The sequence below is a fragment of the Dryas octopetala genome, chromosome 3, assembly GCF_963921425.1.
Source record: "Dryas octopetala chromosome 3, drDryOcto1.1, whole genome shotgun sequence".
In the NCBI taxonomy this organism is placed as follows: domain Eukaryota; kingdom Viridiplantae; phylum Streptophyta; class Magnoliopsida; order Rosales; family Rosaceae; genus Dryas; species Dryas octopetala.
Window position 1 is genome coordinate 14,014,518 of NC_141368.1, and position 16,994 is coordinate 14,031,511.

A 16,994-nucleotide genomic window follows, 5' to 3' on the forward strand; every position below is an offset into this window, starting at 1 on the left:
CAAAAAAATCAAAATCTCTAATTCATAGACTTTAAAAGAAATCACAACAGAATAAAAGAAACTCATTCAAGAAAAAAAAAAAAAAAAGAACAACAAACAAAATACAGAAAAAACATCATCAAAATTCAAGAGGCCCAATTAGCAAACAGAGAAAAACATAGGTCGATCTGTCAATTTTGGGGGCCGCCGATGGTGGGTGCCCAGTTGCCGGCACCGGAAAGAGTGACTGGGTCGAGTAGGGCAATGCAATCGGGTGGGGTGGGGGCTGTGCATTTTTTTCTGGTCTTAAATTTTTATTTAATTTTAATGTTTTTTTTTTAATTTTTAATTTGATTTTTAGCTTTTTTAAATACCCTATTATATCGATAAACTGAAATACCCTTGAAATTAATAGAAAAATTAACAAAATGTGACGTATGTGCCATATTGGTAAATAACCAAAATTAATTTTTTCTGAGTGGTAAATGCACACATGCCTAATAGTACGCGTAGTATTAGTGTAAAAAATCCTTAAGATTATAAGGGTTTAAGATTTAAGATTTAAGATTTTAAGCTTAAAAGTTGAAACCCTAAAACCTAAAGGCTAAATAATAAAATCTAAAGCCTTAACCCATAATTCAGATAATAAAAAATAACAAATAAAATTTGAACTTTAACCTAGAATTCAAATACTCAAAAACAACAAATGAAATTAAGTGTGACTGTAATTCAGTTAAATAGTTATCATTCTCATGTAATTACAATTGAGTTTGTAAATAAAATAAAAAAAAGTTGTTAGTACCGGGCAGGCTATAAATTAGTTTAACAACATAATAACTAAACTTAAAAGTTAAGATATAAATTGAAATGACGTAAAATTTTCATAGTTAGAATAAAAATAGTCGAATAATATAAAAAAAGTTGACATAAAGTTTTGGCTATATATATTGGCAGAATAGATATTTTGTTAAAAAGTTGTATATTGTATACTGGATGATTCTTTACATTTTTTGTTTGTTTGATAATCCACACATGATTCTTGGCGATCCATTGATTTCACTTCTAAGTGCAAACGTGGTCTTTATTATAGAAATTCTTTCAGGGAGAATCTGCCAGCGATTTTGGATGGAAAAAGGCTTCACATGTATGATGTATCTTTAGTTCATATGTCGTTTTCAACGTATTTGTTTTCCTTCTCGATTACGCTAGTTCATATAATATATTTCAAACTGTGATGTATATCATTCTTTCTCGAGTAACGTAGTTCATAATAAAGACAAGATTAGCAGTCCTGAATCCTGAGTAAGCTTTTATTGCTTTCCTTCGTCTTGTGCAACTTTCTTGTGAGACAGGTCCAAACTCCAGCTTTTGCTGATCAGTGAATCAATACATATCTACATTGATCCGAGCCAAGTTTTCAATGGTGCGATAGCTTCATAAGAGTACAACTATTTGGATTCTTTTAATTGATCATATGATTTGGTTTTTTTTTTTTTTTTTTTTTGTGACTGAGTGTGTCTTGGGTTATCTTTCACACATTAGACTAATCTATTAGGCCAATTAAGACAGACAATATACACCGGACCCAGAGAATTCACAAAGAATTTTACTCTTTTTCTACCTGGCTCTAAAGGTTGAACTAAAAACTCAAACTCGAGTGCTGGAATTGATCATATGATTTAATAGAACTCACTCATATGAATCCTACATGTGATTAAGTCTCACTTGTATTAGAAAGATAATATATACACTAGATGATCGGTTAAAATGATTCAAATCATAATTATTAACTTATTTCTTAATAACTCAAAAATTTTAGATATATAATCTAGTAGTTATTATCTAGAATGTCAAAATCTTATTTGCGGGAGGCCGAAACCTCCAAGTTGATCCTAAGATCCATTTCTTTGTAGGTTTGTAAAGTATATATACAGTTGCACTAATATATCTTTCTATATGCATTTCTTTTGTTTGTTTATGTGAGATTCCATATGAGAGATGATGTTAGCTAATTCATATGCATTGCCGACTCATTTCATTTTATAATAAAATATATTTAGGAGGGTGTATGATTGTCTAACATCTAACATCACAAGCTATATATTTATGATCTATTTAAAGCTTGTTGTGCCACCCAAAGGTTGAATGAGTGAACTTACATAATTTGTGGGGGACATGAAAAGTTTTGAATGGATTTTAGTTGAGGGAAAGATTGAAAAGTAAAAGGAACGACCAAAATCATAAATAGAGAAAGGGAGTAGTTGAAAAGAGTACAAGCATGATAAATTTACAAAGTTCTGGAGAGAGTAGTTAGAAGCAATAAATACACAGAGCTCATCAAACTTTCTAAAAGGTTTTCACCAGCAAAGCAACTCTGAGCACGATCTTTAAAGCGGGTCGCGTCACCAAAAGGCTGAAATTAATGAATGAAAGGGCTTGAATGTATAATTGATTAATGGGGCTATTCAGACCATCCAAAAATGCTGAGTTCACCGCCTATTAATTTTTTATTCTTTTTTGCCCATTTTACCCCTACATAAAAAAAAACTCACCCCTCCAATTTTGGCCGGCCACCCTTCTCAGCCCTCCCTGCCGCCGGCGTGACCCACCCAGCCCTCCCCCTGGCCCGATCTCTCTTCTCTCTCTCTTCCCTCTCTCTGCCATCTTCTCTCTCTCCCCTCTGTCTGCCTCCCTCCCTCACCGGACCACCATGGGTGGCCGGCGTGAGGGAGGGAGGCAGACAGAGGGGAGAGAGAGAAGATGGCAGAGAGAGAGAAGAGAGAGAGAAAAGGGAGATCGGGCGGCGGGGAGGGCTGGGTGGGTCGCGCCAGCGGCGGGGAGGGCTAGGAGGGGTGGTCGGCCAAATTGGAGGGTTGAGTTTTTTTTTTTTATGTAGGGGCAAAATGGGCAAAAAGGGATAAAAAATCAATGGGGTGGTGAACTCAGCATTTTTGGGTGGTCTGAATACCCCCCCATTGATTAATTGGTGGCCGGTGACTGGTGACTGGTGAATAGGAAAGGTTTTGAATGCTTTTTTTTTTTTTTTTTGGATAATTTGAATAATGGATTTCTCTCTTTTTTGTCATAATTAAATTGAGAAAGGTGGCATATGAAAACGTACAAAGCATAATAATATGAAAAGTTGTTGGATTGCTAGCTCTACAATGTTGGGCTTTGTATTCATACAAGTCATTCCTACTTTGTTCTGCTGATATTTAATACTATTAATTATAAGTAGTCCAATTTTAAAGAGTCATTCGAACTAAAATTATATAGAAATTTAAATTTGTACTTAAATTCAATGTTTTAGGCTAAGATCCAAAAAATAGACTTTTTAAAAATTTTGACTCACATTTTCTCTTAAAATTAAAATTTAATATGAATTAATTTTAAAAATTATGAAAGACAATATCTGTTAGGATATTTTTTAATTTTACATTTTTAAATTAAAACATTCAAGATTATCTAGTTTTTATGTTTTATAATTTAAAATAATAAAAGATAATATCCGTTTAAATTATATAAATATAACAAAAATGCATTAACCCACAAAATAAAAAATAATCAAACAAGTTAAAAAATATATATATATATAGGTACATTTTAATTGTACCAATACCTAGGTTTATATATATATATATATTGGTACATTTCAATTGTACCAATACCTGGGTTGGTATATATATATATATATATATATAAATATTCAATTAGGTGTGCATCAACGAATATGCGCACCTGATTCGAATACTCGGTTTTCGCAGCCAATCGCTCGGCCAAGCTGCTTCCTTCCTCGAGTTTTAAGGATAAATCCTCATCGATTTTTTCACCTCATCCCCTCCTAGCTAGAATATCAAATGGGCTTGGTGGAATAAGCTCAAAATTCTAAAGCTAAATCATAACATAAACGCCAACAAACCATTAATCAATTAGTACAATTGAAATGTACCCATAAAGAATTTTTTTTCTTATTTGATTATTTTCTATTTTTTGGGTTGATGCATTTTTATTAGATTAATAATTTAAATCTCACAATTAATTTTAGGATAATATGATAATATGCTAATTTATAATATTAAGATTTAAATATTAGATATTTTTAAAATTAAAAATATTTAGACAATATTTTTGGACATCAATAAATAATTAAAAAATATTGGGTATTAATCTAAGAAAAAAGAGAAAATTGAACCAACATGTAAATAGCTCTATTTAATACTGCCCACACTCAAAAAGTGATATAAGTCCACCGGTCACACACTCCCTGTTTATATATAGGCTGTATCAATACTGATCCTTCATGCTAGAACCATTCCAAGTTATTATGTCTAATTCTTTATTAGTTACACAAAAAAAGAGAGTACTACTAGCATCTTCACACAAGCGAAACATGAAACATGTCAATTAAATAGTTACTGTTATATATATACATAATTGCATATATAGTAACTGTCACAATTGAGAGAGAGAAAGTGAAGAGGAGAATAGGTTCCTTGATAATTTATAAATGCTGTTTTTCTTTTTCACTTTTTACCTCATTATTTAATTTTATACTTTTCCGGACCTTAGAATTTTTTATTAAAAAATTGTATCAAGATAGGATTTTTTAAGTAATTACATTTTAGTGAAGCGTGTAACACCAAAATTCTCATTATCATTTTTACAATTTTTTTGCAATGACAGATGCAACAATCTAGTTCTTGCTTTCGTTGCCATGATGAGCTAGAATACTCTTTGCATGCAATCCGTTGGCAATAGCATCAAATACAAATTACAAAACAAAATGTATCTAGTGCACATCAAACTTGTACACTCACTAATAATAGTTAATCTTGATGACCATATAAATACACATTAATAAACATAACTAAGAAATAACTAGTTCTAGAAGAGATCTATATAGATATATATATATATAAGAGTGCAAATTTGCTCACCACCTCTAAAAGTGATGAACATTACCACTTTATTTATAGGGTGACATGTATCCTCTAAATTAACTCTAGTTAACAATTTTGAATTAATAAATTCTGATATAATAATGAGGTGAGAGAAAATCTCTTTCTTCCAAAACTTACTTGCCTTTTTCAATTCTCACGCTCTCTCTCCCCTTTATTTTATTTTCCTTTTTTTTTAATAAATCTTTTCTTTTATTTCTTGTTTGACACCCTATGTCTTTTCAACTTTCATCTTCTTCAAGAAAAACAAGTTTGGTCGTCTACCTTGTTCCCTACTAGTTTATTTCAAATATTAATTAATTTGATTTTTCTTTTGGCCGAAATTAATTAATTTGATTAACTGATTAATAAATATGTGATCATAAATTTGATAGGCAAGTACAAGCACTCAACCAACAACTCAAGGATTATCTCGTCAGTTAAATTTTTCAGGCTCAATTTGATGCAGTGTTTGAAGAGAAGAGTTGTAAATGTCCTTTACACATGATTTCCGATATGTTAACTTTAGCATAGTTGTGTTGCATTGCAACAACAATGTTTTTGGGTCGGTAGTATTATGTGTTTTGTAAAATTATGATATATTGGGCTTCATGTAAGAAGCCTATGGAGACCTCATGTAGTTTTTTCATTCAAAATTAAGAATATAAAGCAGACTAAAACAATTTATTGCATTATAATTTTGAATGAACAATTAGCTTAAAATAAATTCTGAAATAATAAGTATAAAAATGAGGTCTTCAATTGTTACATGCTCAAAAGAGGTCTTCAATTGGAATAATGAGTATAAAAAGTTCTGAAAATTTCTTTCAAATGTGTGATGAAAGATAGTGCAGGGTGAATAAATAAAAAAATGGTGTAATAGGGTAATGTGACGAAAGAGTGTAGTGTAAAGAAAAAAGTGCATACAAGAATAAAAGAGAAGAACAAAAAAACAAGAAGCAAAATCAAGAAAATAAAATAAAGGGGAAAAAGAGCGTGAGAATTGAAAAAGGCAGGTAAGTTTTGGAAGAAAATGATTTTCTCTCACCTCATTATTATATCAGAATTTATTAATTTAAAATTATTAATTAGAGTTAGTTTAGAGAACACATGTTTCCCTATAGATAAAGTGGTGATGTTCACCACTTTTAGAGATGGTGAGCAAATTTGCACTCATATAAATAAGAACAGAAACTTTTCTCAATTATATTGATAGTCCTGAAAGTATATTTAAATGAAATTTTTGCAAATAATTACTTTTTAGAGGAAATTATAGATTTGGTCCACTTATTTTATACATAGTTCAATTTTGGTCCACGATCTTTTTTAAGTTCTGTTTTGTCCACTAATTGTTGTACTTGTTTAATAAAGATCTAGATTTGTTTTCTGAAATTTATCTCGTCTTTTACCTTATCCAATCTCAGTCAAATTCAGCAAACATATACTTGTTTTAAAACTATACATCTCTTCTTAACAACCATATAAAGATCATTCAAAATAGAGTTCTAAAACTCAAGATAATTGGCTCCAAAGTACGGTACTCGAAATTATTAATTTTTTCAGATTTTTCAAACTTCATCAAACTTCAATTTTCTTTGATTCTAATATTTCAAATTGGTTACTATGACTAAAAAATGATGAAATATAACTTATACTTCAATTATAATTGAAGAAAACACAACTAAAAGGATTTAAAATTATAACTTAATAAAAATTGTGGACTAAAATTAAACTAAGTATAAAATAAGTAACCAAATTTGTAATTTCCTCTTACTTTTTATATGATCAACGTAGTTAACATATAATTGCCCCCTTTTTCATTTAGGTGAGAATGTGAGATGCATCTGTCTAAGTTTTTAACATGAAGCTTTTCATACTTAGATCTATGGGCCTACCAAAAACATCACATTTGCAAAACATTTTGTCTTCATCAATACTCACAAGATGATCGTGGCTAAAACCATTAACTTGTTACACATCCTATATATAGAGCATACATATCTCATTGGCATCCCAATAAATTTAGTATGAACACCAATTTTTCATGTGATTTCAGCATATATATATTAACATCAATTTTTTTCAGTCTCGATAATAGAAATACATTTTAAAAGACAAAATAATCATTTTCACTTAAAAATGTGAGATATTGGAAGAAATTAATTAACATAGAGAGTGCATATCTGATTAGTTATAATTATTTAGATTAATTGCAATTAGTTAGGCTGTTAAGTAAGTGCGCTGGCGTTTTTCTGTTAGTACGTTGGTTAGATCAGATGTTTCTAGTCTAAGTTAGTCGGTTCTCATATATAACTTATAAGACTTAGTTTTATGATTTATTCTTTTAATTTCTTCTTCTCTAACTTATTAATTTTAGCAGAGAGTGCACCAAAACATGCTGGTGAATATAAATTAACCGTCTTCAATTGATCAATTGTTAAGTCTAGCTAGCTAAGAGTTGCATGTTATTGCTAAATGTTTATTTCAAACTAAAAGTTTTAGTTTTAATATATGTATTGATGTTGTAGCCATTTGGAATATATTATGGTTGTTTAATGGGTTTACAGTTTAAATGGTTGTTTTGTAGCCATTTGGAATAAATCAATACATTATATATATATATAATTTTCTTTTACATTTTAATATATTGCCAGTTTGAATTTGGATATGTTAGCACCATCTGATCAGTTTGAATTCATTCATCATATTTAGGATCAACAACATCGGTAAATTTACCAGTATTAGAATGCTTAACAAAAGCATTGGGACACTTGTCTTTGCCAGTGACAAAAGATTACGACTTTCAAGAGAGGAGTAGTTTAGGCAAGCCATAGATAATAATTGTTGCGTTCAAGCTGAATAGTGAGAATTAGGAACACTAATTGAGAAGCAGCAGTAGTAGTAGTAGCCTAGTACTATAAGATAAACCATAACTATATGCAGAGAGAGAGAGAGAGAGGAAGTCAACTAGAGGAAAAAAGAATTCGTGTAGAATTGAGTAATTTGTGGCAAAGAAAAAGACAAATAGGGTTTGAAAAATAGTGTCGCGCGTTAAACAAAAAGCTCTCGTACCATAATAGATTTTAGAAAAAAGTGGAATCCTCATACATATTGAGGTTTATGTTTATTGATGTACTTATACAAGTATATGGTAAAATCAAACAAAAAAAAGTGAATCCTAAACTTAATACACAAGAAAGAATTACTTAGAAGAAGAATCCATGTACAACAAGGTAGAAGGATCCTTATTAAAAATTACATGTCTATCATTACTCAATACCAAATTATTCCAAAAGTTAAAGATATAAGAGAAAACGAGTACATGAAAACAACATCAACTGGTCTGATGGATACAAGGCCTTTGTCAATCCTAAATGGCTGGCACATTCTTGGTAGAATTTTTAGAATAAGAGCAAAACTAACATCCCCGAGTCCTAAAGGTTGTATTATTCCTTCCTCTTACTAATTATGCAACTCCTTTGGAGAATAATAATTGGTCAAAAAATTAATTTGGAGATATTATTGTGACAAAGACATCGTATGTATTCATTCGTTTTATTTTGAGATAAACGTGATATATAACATCTCACATAATAGCCGGTAACATAATGAGACAGAATTGTGAGAAAAACATTCTATATATTTGTCTTATTACAAAAGAAACATGGTATTTATTGTCGATATATATGCAAGAGTTTTTTCATTCTCTCATGAGATAGAAGACCCAAGCTCCTTGCTAAGTGAAGCAATGACTCCCATTAATTTTGTTCGCCAAATTTTAGTTATATTATTTTGTGAACAAAATTTGATAAATAAATTGAGCGAGTGTAATGAGTGCTCTTGAATTTTTTAAAGTTTTAGAAACAATATATTTATACCAACTAGTTGTTAATCTAATGATATTTATTTTCTTAATATCAGGAGATGTCTCAAATCCAAATCCTCCACATCTACATTAAAAAACTTGTTGCATGTGCAACCGAAAGACTGAATGAATCAAGCAAAAGATAAACATAACTGACAAGTGATAACACACATCAAATTATTCGTGAACTTCTAAGGTGTTTTCTGCCTAATAAAATCGCCGAAAGCATCCAATGCAGCCTCCGAGCTCGCCGGAAAACCATGCTCAAACTTCCGACGCAGCGCCATGGCCTGTCTTCTCATATCCTCATCTGCCATCAGCTTCTCTATTCCTCTCACTATGTCTTCCTTCTTCACCATTTCTGATAAATCCTCAGCAACTCTATACCCAACCTTGAGATGGTTCACCACCAACTTAGCATTGTAATATTGGTCACCCCTAATGGGCCAGCCCAAAAATGGCACCCCAAAGCCCAAAGCTTCCAAAGTTGAGTTCCACCCACAATGTGATAAAAACCCACCAGTCGATCGATGGCTGAGAATCACCAACTGAGGTGCCCATCCATGTATTATTAAACCCCTCTCACCCACTTTGCTGTCCAACCCGTCTTCCGACCCACCCGACCCGGATTGGATGACCCAGATAAACGGCCGGGTTGACTCCTCCAACGCACTAGCCAACTGGGGATATTCCTCCAGGGCGGGACCCACTTCACTACCGAATGCCACGTATAGAACAGACCCGCATGGCTTTGACTCCAGCCATTTGACGACGTCGTCCTCGGTGTGGCTTGAGGGGCGCTGGTGCGCCTTGATCTGACGGTCAGAAATTAACGAATCCGACGGCTTCCAGTACGTCTCAGGCAAGAGTGGGCCCACACCCCACGTCGGCATCCCCATCTGTTCCGTCAAGTACTCGATGAACGGACGCTCGAGAAAATCGCACGTGTTGAACATCAGAGCTACTGATCCCTCGATCTCTGGGACCCACGGAGGCCGATCTCCCGGTTTAGGGGGACCTCCTCCTCGTCCTCCACCTCTTCCGCCCGCTTCCCGGTTCGGACCGCCGCGTGGTGGACCGGCCGGCCTTCGTTTAAGATCCGAATAAGCGAGGGCCATGTCATCGGGTAGGCCTTGAATTTGGCGGAGCTCTTCGGGTCGGATGTCTCCGGCCTGGACCTTCCACGCGCCCCACTCCATAGCGGCGGCGCACGCGCCGAAGGTGAAGAAGCCGATCACCGGCACGTTGAATTTCCAGAAGACCTCCTTGGTCCAACCCATCTGGAAGTCTACGATGGCGCAGAGAGGAAGGGTCGAGTTGGCGAGGTGGGTCTCGAGGTCTAGGGCGGCTTGCTGGCGGAGCGGGTCTGGTCCTGGTCGGGGTGGGCCCGTGGAGGCTGTAACTTGAAGGGTTTTGGTGAGGGGGTTTTGGGTGAAAGAGGAGGGGATGGAGAAGGAGAGAGTGGAGGGGATGACGAGGGTAGTATGGTAATTTCGAGAGGTGAGGTGGTTGGAGAGCTGCATGCAGGGTTGGAGATGGCCCTGCCCAGCTGCTGAAACTACATAGATCTCACCGTCGGCCATGTTTGATTGATTGGTTTTTGGGACCTGGGTTTAACTGTTGAGGTTCGTTTGATTTGTTAATTATAGAAGAAGGATAAAGGGGCTTAAGGGAAAGAAAGATGTTTGACATTGACTGTTAGTTAGGTATTGCCGAAAAGGCATTCTTGGCCTTTTGACTTTCAGATTTACTACTTGGCAAGAGAGAGAAGAAACAAGAGTGAGAGTGAAGCATCAACCATGGAAACCTCTGTGTACAAGGTTGATCTCTTCGTTACGGAATGAATATGAAGATTGAAGGCTTGAAGCATCACTAGATTCACTATGATCCTAATGATGGTCACACTCACACCGAAAGGTTGAAAATGAAGATTGAGCTCTTGTTGCAGTTCTGGTCTCTGAGACTCTGACTCTGTCTCTGTTAGTTGATGCAGTTTGTTTTGCGGGGTCTTTCTTTTGGGCCTTTCTTTGCTTCCCTTTGTGGCTTTGTACCAATTTTGGCTCATTCTGTCATTTTCTGCCTGTTGGGTTTACTTGTATTCTTGTTGGGACTGCCCTTGTTGTGTGTGGCGTTGGTATTCCGCATTCCTTTCGTATATTTACCAAAAAAAGAAAAAGAGAAACAGAAGAAAAACCTGATATGAAAAAATGGGTTTAGATAAAATTGGATAATATTTTGTATGTGATTATAACGCTAGGTATTAATGTGGTTAATCTATTTAAATGATAACATGTGATAAATTTTAAAAGTATTATTTAAGATGCAAAGTTTTACATATTAATTATTACACATATGTTATATAATGAGTTAATTATTCACACCGCTTCCTACTGTCACGATAACAAAAAAAATCATTTAAGTTGTGAATTTAAAAGGTCTTAGAATGGATCAGTGCATAAAGAATTTATTTAAGAAGGGGAGTGCATATCCACCTCACAGCAATTCTTTGCAGAAGTATTTCCAAATAAAAGTATTCTTAATGTTGTAAATGATCTAACATTAATGGAGTCTAACATTATTGAATACAATATCGAATAAAATCTCCATAACTTTTACAAGAGTACTTATTTTAAATGGTGCAACACTCATTCCCAAGATCCATCATCCATTCACATCTTGGGTTTGGTAGATTGCTTCCATTTGTCATCTAACTCTTCCCCTCTTATCCATCCATGGCATTACAAACCATTTCATTTTGGTGTCTTTTTCAAAAGGCTGGCCTCTCGGATAGCATGGAATTTGGTGATGAGTTTGTCTCTAGGTGGCCAATTCTCTTTGATGATATCAACATCTGCAAAAGCCCTTCTCCATGCTGACAACAATGGAAAGGTTTCTTCAGCTATCATCTTAATACCAGTCACCTCCTCAAACACACTCTCATAGTGTGCAAGCCATCCAAGTGCAATATCTGCAAACCCAATTTTGTCTCCCCCAAAGAATTTCTTTCCCTTTAGCTCCTCTTCCAAGTGCTTCAAGTTCTCCTTTGCTTGTGCAATTCCTTCCTCTTGCTCTTTCCCTTCACTGAAGAAGGCTTCAATAATAGATGGCAAAACCTTCATGGCAAATCACTAATTAAATAATGAAAATTATCATACTAATCTTTAATATCTTTTGACTTTCTTTTTTTAACAAGCTTTTCTTTGAGTTTGTTTTGATGACTTGCCACAAGTATTAGTTATTAAGTTTTATATAGAATAATCTGATAAACTGGATACCACCACTAGACTAAATAATCATATAAGGATTAGATTAGGTTAAAGAGACATTTTTGCACAAACTAATAATTTTCAAATAATTCTACATTTAATGGTTAAGATACATTTGAAATTTTAGAAAATTAGGATTAAATACCAAATCCTAATAATTTTTTGGTATAGCATGAAGACCATATAATATTTCAATTAAACTACCAAATTTAAATATAGTTTTTTAGATTAGGTCACAAACATGTTGACCCATTTGATTTTAGCCTTTTCCATTTGACATTTTTGTTCTTTAGTCCACATATGATCGGTGTTAGTTAAAATTTATAAAGTTTTGATAAAATTGCCCTTGAGGCTTTTATATTATCTTAAAAATTTGTTAATGTAGTCTCAACTTCACATTTAATTGTGACTGTACGACACTCATAACTTCAAATTTAGTTGTGACTGAACGACAGTCACATCTAAGTTGTGAGACAGTCACAGTTAAGTTATGACTTAATTGAATTTTTTTTAGAGAAATTATACTACAATATTGTATAAATAGAGGTCAAAACAATACTTTTACTCAAAATAATATATAGTATAGTGGTGTGAGTTGTCTCTTTCAATTTACCAAGACAGTCACAGTTAAGTCTCTTTCAATTTACCAAAACAGTCATAGTTAAGTTGTGACTTGATTGATTTGATTTGATTTTAATATAATATAGTATAAATTAATATAATATTTGTGATGTAATATTATTTTTATGTTTTTATTGTAGTGGCATGTGATGTAGTATTTGTAAATTATAATACCTTTTACTTTTTTATTTTGTTTGACTTTTTCAACTAGTATCTAATCTAAAGTACTATTTAATTTTGGTACCTAAACTAAAAAGTTATTGAAATTTAGTAGTTAAAATCAATTGACCTTTGAAATTTTAACCGATAAATTTATTTATTGCTTTTTATTTAAAAAAAAAAACAAGAATTTATTTTCTCTCTCCTCTCCTTGTAAACATCCTTGTCTCTCCTTGGAAACATTTATAAAAACAAGGATATTTCTAATCATTGAGCAAATTAAATCACCCTATATAGCTAGTTGATAACTTGATATGGAAAAATCTAATATAAAATTAAGCAATTAAGTTCTACAATCAAATATGTAATTATGATCAAAGAGGGGTTTAGATTAGATTACCTTCTCATCACCATATTTGGCCCAAAAGCGTGCAGTGGCTCTGTGAAGAGGATCTTCAGGCAGAAAGGGGTTTTCCTTCCACGTTTCTTCAATGTATTCAAGAATTACAAGGGACTCAGCAATTGCTTTGCCGTTGTGAACAAGCACTGGAACTTTCTTATGAATTGGGTTGTATTGGAGAAGTAGAGGGCTTTTGTTTGCAAGATCTTCATAGATGGTGTCATATGGGACCCCTTTGAGTTTCAGTGCCCAAACTATTCTCAGAGCAAAAGGACTTGACCATGTCCTAAACAGCTTGACTTCTGCCATTTTTTGTTGATAAACTTGATATGCAGCACTGATGGTCTAGCTAGGCCTTTTATATAAAAAAACTTTCACTATGGAGTTTTCGTCATTGTCTCCTGACGTTTTGTTGTATTTCTTTTTTAGACCTTCTCTATTCGTAAATATGACTTTGTCCCTGAAATTGCATATTTTCTTTCTCTTGAAAGAAATGAGCCGTGGACAAATTTATTCCAAGCCTCCAAAAACAAATTTAGTACAATTTTTATTTCTTTACTCACTTATTTTTATTTTCTTATTAATTTCTTGTTTAAACATAAAATATATTTTTCTTATATATATAAAACAATTACTCATGACTTATTTTTCTCTTCATTATCATGTCTAGCTAGTACCAAAATTGACATTTGGCGCCAATGTTGTTTAAGATTACCAACACCGACGCTAGCATTGGCAGGAGAGCCAATATTGCAGAGGCAAGTGTGTTAGCTTCATTTCATAACATTTTAAGTTTTTGAGGTCTTATAATTGTCTAACATAGCAGAGCTTTGGGTGGAGGAGGTTGTAGGTTTGAAACCTACAATCCTCATTCTTCATTTCTTTTAGAGGGAGGCTATGCAAACCACCCTTTTGTGCTGAGTTGACCACCCTAATAAATTTTTTTTAACTTTTTTCCTATTTTACCCTTTATTGCAAAAACATGATAAAATCACCCAGATCCATTCGGTGGTCATCTATCGAAATATCCACCAATGTTCTGCAGATAAGTGTCGAATAAATACAAATATTTCGGCAGATAACTGTCGAATGCCTTTTTCATTTCCATTCGGTAGTTATCCACTGAATAATCCACCAATGTTCAGCAGATAACTGTTGAATAATCATAAATATTTCGGTAGATAACTGTCGAATGACCCAACGAACAAAATTGAAATTTTTTTGTTTTAAGGGTAAAGTTGGAATTTTAAAATAGGGTGGTCAACTTAGCAATTTAGGGTGGTCTGAATAGCATTGGCCTTTCTTTTATTGTTTGTGTTTACACCTAATTTTGTTTTGGGCCAAAATCACAGCCAAGCCTGATTTTGTTTAAGTTAAAGCCCAATAGCAAGCCCAAGTCTAGAGAAGGAGGTGAGATTTGGGAGAATCTGATTCTGATTGTGCCGAGATTTCCTTGATAAGCTAAGACAGTCCAAATCAAGCAAGTAAAGAAGGAGCTTTAGCATGAAAAAAGGAGAAATAAGTTTAAATTCAAGTAGGAAAAGGATTTCCTAAAGGCTGAGGGGGTTGATCCCTATAAATATAAGCAACTAACACAAAGAGAAGACCTTCAACACAACTCACAAATTTTAAAATTCTCAAGATCCTTTGCATCAAGATTTCTCAAAGTTCTCAAACTCTTGTTTTTAGCTCTGTTAAGGTTTACCTTTGCCTTAATATCAATAGAGGAGAGAGGAGAGAGATCGAAAAGAGGGAAATAGAGGGGAAGAGAGATAAAGGAGAGAGGAGAGAGGGAAATAGAGAGAAAGGGAGAGAGGAGGAGAGGAAGGGAGGCCCGTGACAGCAGCCAAAGTCGGGGATGAGGGTGTGGGTTGGCTGGATTTGTTTTTTTTTTTTAATTTTTTTTTTAATTCAAAGTTGTATTTGGATTTTTTTTTTTCAAAGAATTTTATAACATGAATTGATAATAATACTCTTCAAGTCAACAGAAAAATTGAAAGAAATGAATGACAAGTGTCACATTGGCGCATATTGATAACTTCAGGTAGTAAATAATTTTTTTTTAAAAAAAGTTTGAATAATAAGGGAGCACATCCCCTCTAGTCCCCGTGATATTCGGGTAAAAACGCTTATTTTAAATGGTGCAACACTCATTTTCAAGATCCATCATACATGCAAATCTTGGGTTTGGTAGATTGCTTCCATTGTCACCTAACTCTTTCCCTCTTATCCATCCATGGCATCACAAACCATTTCATTTTGGTGTCTTTTTCAAAAGGATGGCCTCTCGGATAGCATGGATGAGTTTGTCTCTAGGTGGCCAATTCTCTTTGATGATATCAACATCTGCAAAAGCCCTTCTCCATGCTGACAACAATGGAAAGGTTTCTTCAGCTATCATCTTAATACCAGTCACCTCCTCAAGCACACTCACATAGTGTGCAAGCCATCCAAGTGCAATATCTGCAAACCCAATTTTGTCTCCCCCAAAGAATTTCTTTCCCTTTAGCTCCTCTTCCAAATGCTTCAAGTTCTCCTTTGCTTGTGCAATTCCTTCCTCTTGCTCTTTCCCTTCACTGTTAAAGGCTTCATAAATAGATGGGAAAACCTTCATGGCAAATCACAAACCAAATAAGTAATTAAAAATTATCATACTAATCTTCAATTTCTTTTGACTTTCTTTTTTTAACAAGCTTTTCTCTGAGTTTGTTTTTGATGAGTTTCCACATGTATTAGTTATTAAGTTTTATACAGAATAATTTGAATTGATAAATTTATATAGGGGTTAGTGTTTTGTTATTAATCAACAAATAGCTACAGTAGGTGACACCACTAGATTACATAATCATATAAGGATTAGGTTCAAGAGAGTAGCAATTATAACTTTCAAATAATTCTATATTTTTTTTTTGGCCATTCAAATAATTCTATATTTAACGGTGAAGATGCATTTAAAATTTTAAACCAACGAATTCATTTAATTTTATTAAAAAAAGAAGCATTGATTTTCTCTCTCCTCTCCTTGTAAACATCCTTGTCTGTCTTGGAAACATTTATAAAAACAAGAATATTTCTAGTCATTGAGCAAATTAAATCACCATAGCTGGTTGATATGGAAAAATCTAATAAATATAAAATTATGCAGTAAGTTGTACAATCAAATATTTAATTATGATCAAGGAGGGGTTTAGATTAGATTACCTTCTCATCACCAAATTTGGCCCAAAAGCGTGCAGTGGCTCTGTGAAGAGGATCTTCAGGCAGAAAGGGGTTTTCCTTCCACGTTTCTTCAATGTATTCAAGAATTACAAAGGACTCAGCAATTGCTTTGCCATTGTGGACAAGGACTGGAACTTTCTTATGAATTGGGTTGTATTGGAGAAGTAGAGGGCTTTTGTTTGCAAGATCTTCATAGATGGTGTCATATGGGACCCCTTTGAGTTTCAGTGCCCAAACTATTCTCAGAGGAAAAGGACTTTGCCATGTCCTAAACAGCTTGACTTCTGCCATTTTTGTTGATAGACTTGATATGCAGCTCTGATGGTCTAGCTAGGCCTTTTATATAAAACTTTCACTATGGAGTTTTGCCATTGTCACCTGATGTTTTGTTGTATTTCTTTTTTAGACCTTCTATATTAGTAAATATGACTTTGTCCCTGAAGTTGCATATTTTCTTTCTCGATCTTGAAAATATAATGAGCCGTGGACAAATTTACTCCAAGCCTCCAAAAACAAATTTGGCAAAAGTTTTTATTTCTTTTCTCACT

General features: G+C 33.7%; 3 protein-coding genes across 3 annotated transcripts; all 3 read right to left on the reverse strand.

Moving 5' to 3' along the window:
* Positions 1-8,800: 8,800 nt before the first annotated feature.
* Positions 8,801-10,916, reverse strand: LOC147291165 (UDP-glycosyltransferase 73C25-like). Its single transcript, XM_086237192.1, has one exon. The coding sequence runs from the start codon at positions 10,362-10,364 to the stop codon at positions 8,973-8,975; it is 1,392 nt and encodes a 463-aa protein (XP_086093318.1). The 5' UTR covers positions 10,365-10,916; the 3' UTR covers positions 8,801-8,972.
* Positions 10,917-11,298: 382 nt separating this feature from the next.
* LOC147291166 (putative glutathione S-transferase) lies at positions 11,299-14,084 on the reverse strand. Its single transcript, XM_086235038.1, has 2 exons — positions 13,228-14,084; positions 11,299-11,894 (listed from the first exon to the last, which is right to left on the reverse strand). Exons 1-2 carry the CDS (start codon positions 13,534-13,536, stop codon positions 11,532-11,534), a joined length of 672 nt encoding a protein of 223 aa, XP_086091164.1. The 5' UTR covers positions 13,537-14,084; the 3' UTR covers positions 11,299-11,531.
* Positions 14,085-15,296: 1,212 nt separating this feature from the next.
* On the reverse strand, positions 15,297-16,771 carry LOC147291167 (putative glutathione S-transferase). The gene is made up of 2 exons (XM_086235078.1): positions 16,429-16,771; positions 15,297-15,835 (listed from the first exon to the last, which is right to left on the reverse strand). The coding sequence occupies exons 1-2, from the start codon at positions 16,735-16,737 to the stop codon at positions 15,482-15,484; spliced, it is 663 nt and encodes a 220-aa protein (XP_086091204.1). The 5' UTR covers positions 16,738-16,771; the 3' UTR covers positions 15,297-15,481.
* Positions 16,772-16,994: the final 223 nt, after the last annotated feature.

Bases quoted from the DNA above. Each gene is read 5' to 3' on its own strand.
- LOC147291166 (XM_086235038.1), bottom strand. From the start codon at position 13,536: ATGGCAGAAGTCAAGCTGTTTAGGACATGGTCAAGTCCTTTTGCTCTG. The intron at 11,895-13,227 runs GTAATCTAATCT...TTTGCCATGAAG, and splicing joins CCAAATATGGTGATGAGAAG to GTTTTGCCATCTATTATTGA.
- LOC147291167 (XM_086235078.1), bottom strand. From the start codon at position 16,737: ATGGCAGAAGTCAAGCTGTTTAGGACATGGCAAAGTCCTTTTCCTCTG. The intron at 15,836-16,428 runs GTAATCTAATCT...TTTGCCATGAAG, and splicing joins CCAAATTTGGTGATGAGAAG to GTTTTCCCATCTATTTATGA.
- LOC147291165 (XM_086237192.1), bottom strand. From the start codon at position 10,364: ATGGCCGACGGTGAGATCTATGTAGTTTCAGCAGCTGGGCAGGGCCAT.